Below are 505 nucleotides of genomic sequence, written 5' to 3'. Positions count from 1 at the left end.
GGCCACGGCCACGGCCACGGGGGCTCCGGGTGGGAGGGAAGGAGACCTGGGAAGGGAGAAAGAGGGGAGACGGAGAGAAGGGGGTGGGGGGTGCGGGTGCCCAGGGGAGGGGTGCGTGTGGAGCCAACAGAGGGCGCCCCCACCCCGTGCCGCGCCCGCAGACCTCCCTGCTGCTGCTGCTGCTGCTCAGCCCCGGCCTCCGAGGGACCCCCGACTGCTCCTTCAGCCACAGCCCCATCTCCTCCACCTTCAAGGTCACCATCCGAAAGCTGGTGAGGGCCCGGTCGCATCGTCTCCGGTGCGCCGTTCTGCGCCCCCCGGGGCTGAGTTCTTCCATCTAAGTGTCTCCTCTCTGGCTCCCTGTCCCCCTCTCTCTGTCCCTGTCCCCCTCTCTCGGGGTCTCCATAGTTCCGTTTTCTCCTGTCCTCAGCCAGGCCTGACCCTGTTTTCTCCCATAGTCTGATTACCTGCTTCAGGATTACCCGGTCACTGTCGCCTCCAACCT

The 505-nt window shown here is 66.5% G+C and overlaps 1 protein-coding gene across 1 annotated transcript in view; it reads left to right on the top strand.

Annotated features, from left to right (window-relative positions):
* The window catches only part of FLT3LG (fms related receptor tyrosine kinase 3 ligand), a 9,774-nt gene that overhangs the window by 1,357 nt on the left and 7,912 nt on the right, over positions 1–505 (top strand). Inside the window, exons 3-4 of the mRNA XM_077747195.1 lie at positions 162–272; positions 459–505. The exon at positions 459–505 is cut by the window's right edge and continues 5 nt beyond it. Of these exons, the coding sequence (XP_077603321.1) occupies positions 162–272; positions 459–505 (158 nt within the window). The remainder of the gene's footprint in view (positions 1–161; positions 273–458) is intronic.

Source organism: Crocuta crocuta, unplaced genomic scaffold (genome assembly GCF_008692635.1).
Source record: "Crocuta crocuta isolate KB4526 unplaced genomic scaffold, BGI_CrCroc_1.0 scaffold334, whole genome shotgun sequence".
Lineage (NCBI taxonomy): Eukaryota > Metazoa > Chordata > Mammalia > Carnivora > Hyaenidae > Crocuta > Crocuta crocuta.
Note: the sequence above shows the minus strand (reverse complement) of the source record. Positions and strands in the feature narration are given on the sequence as shown.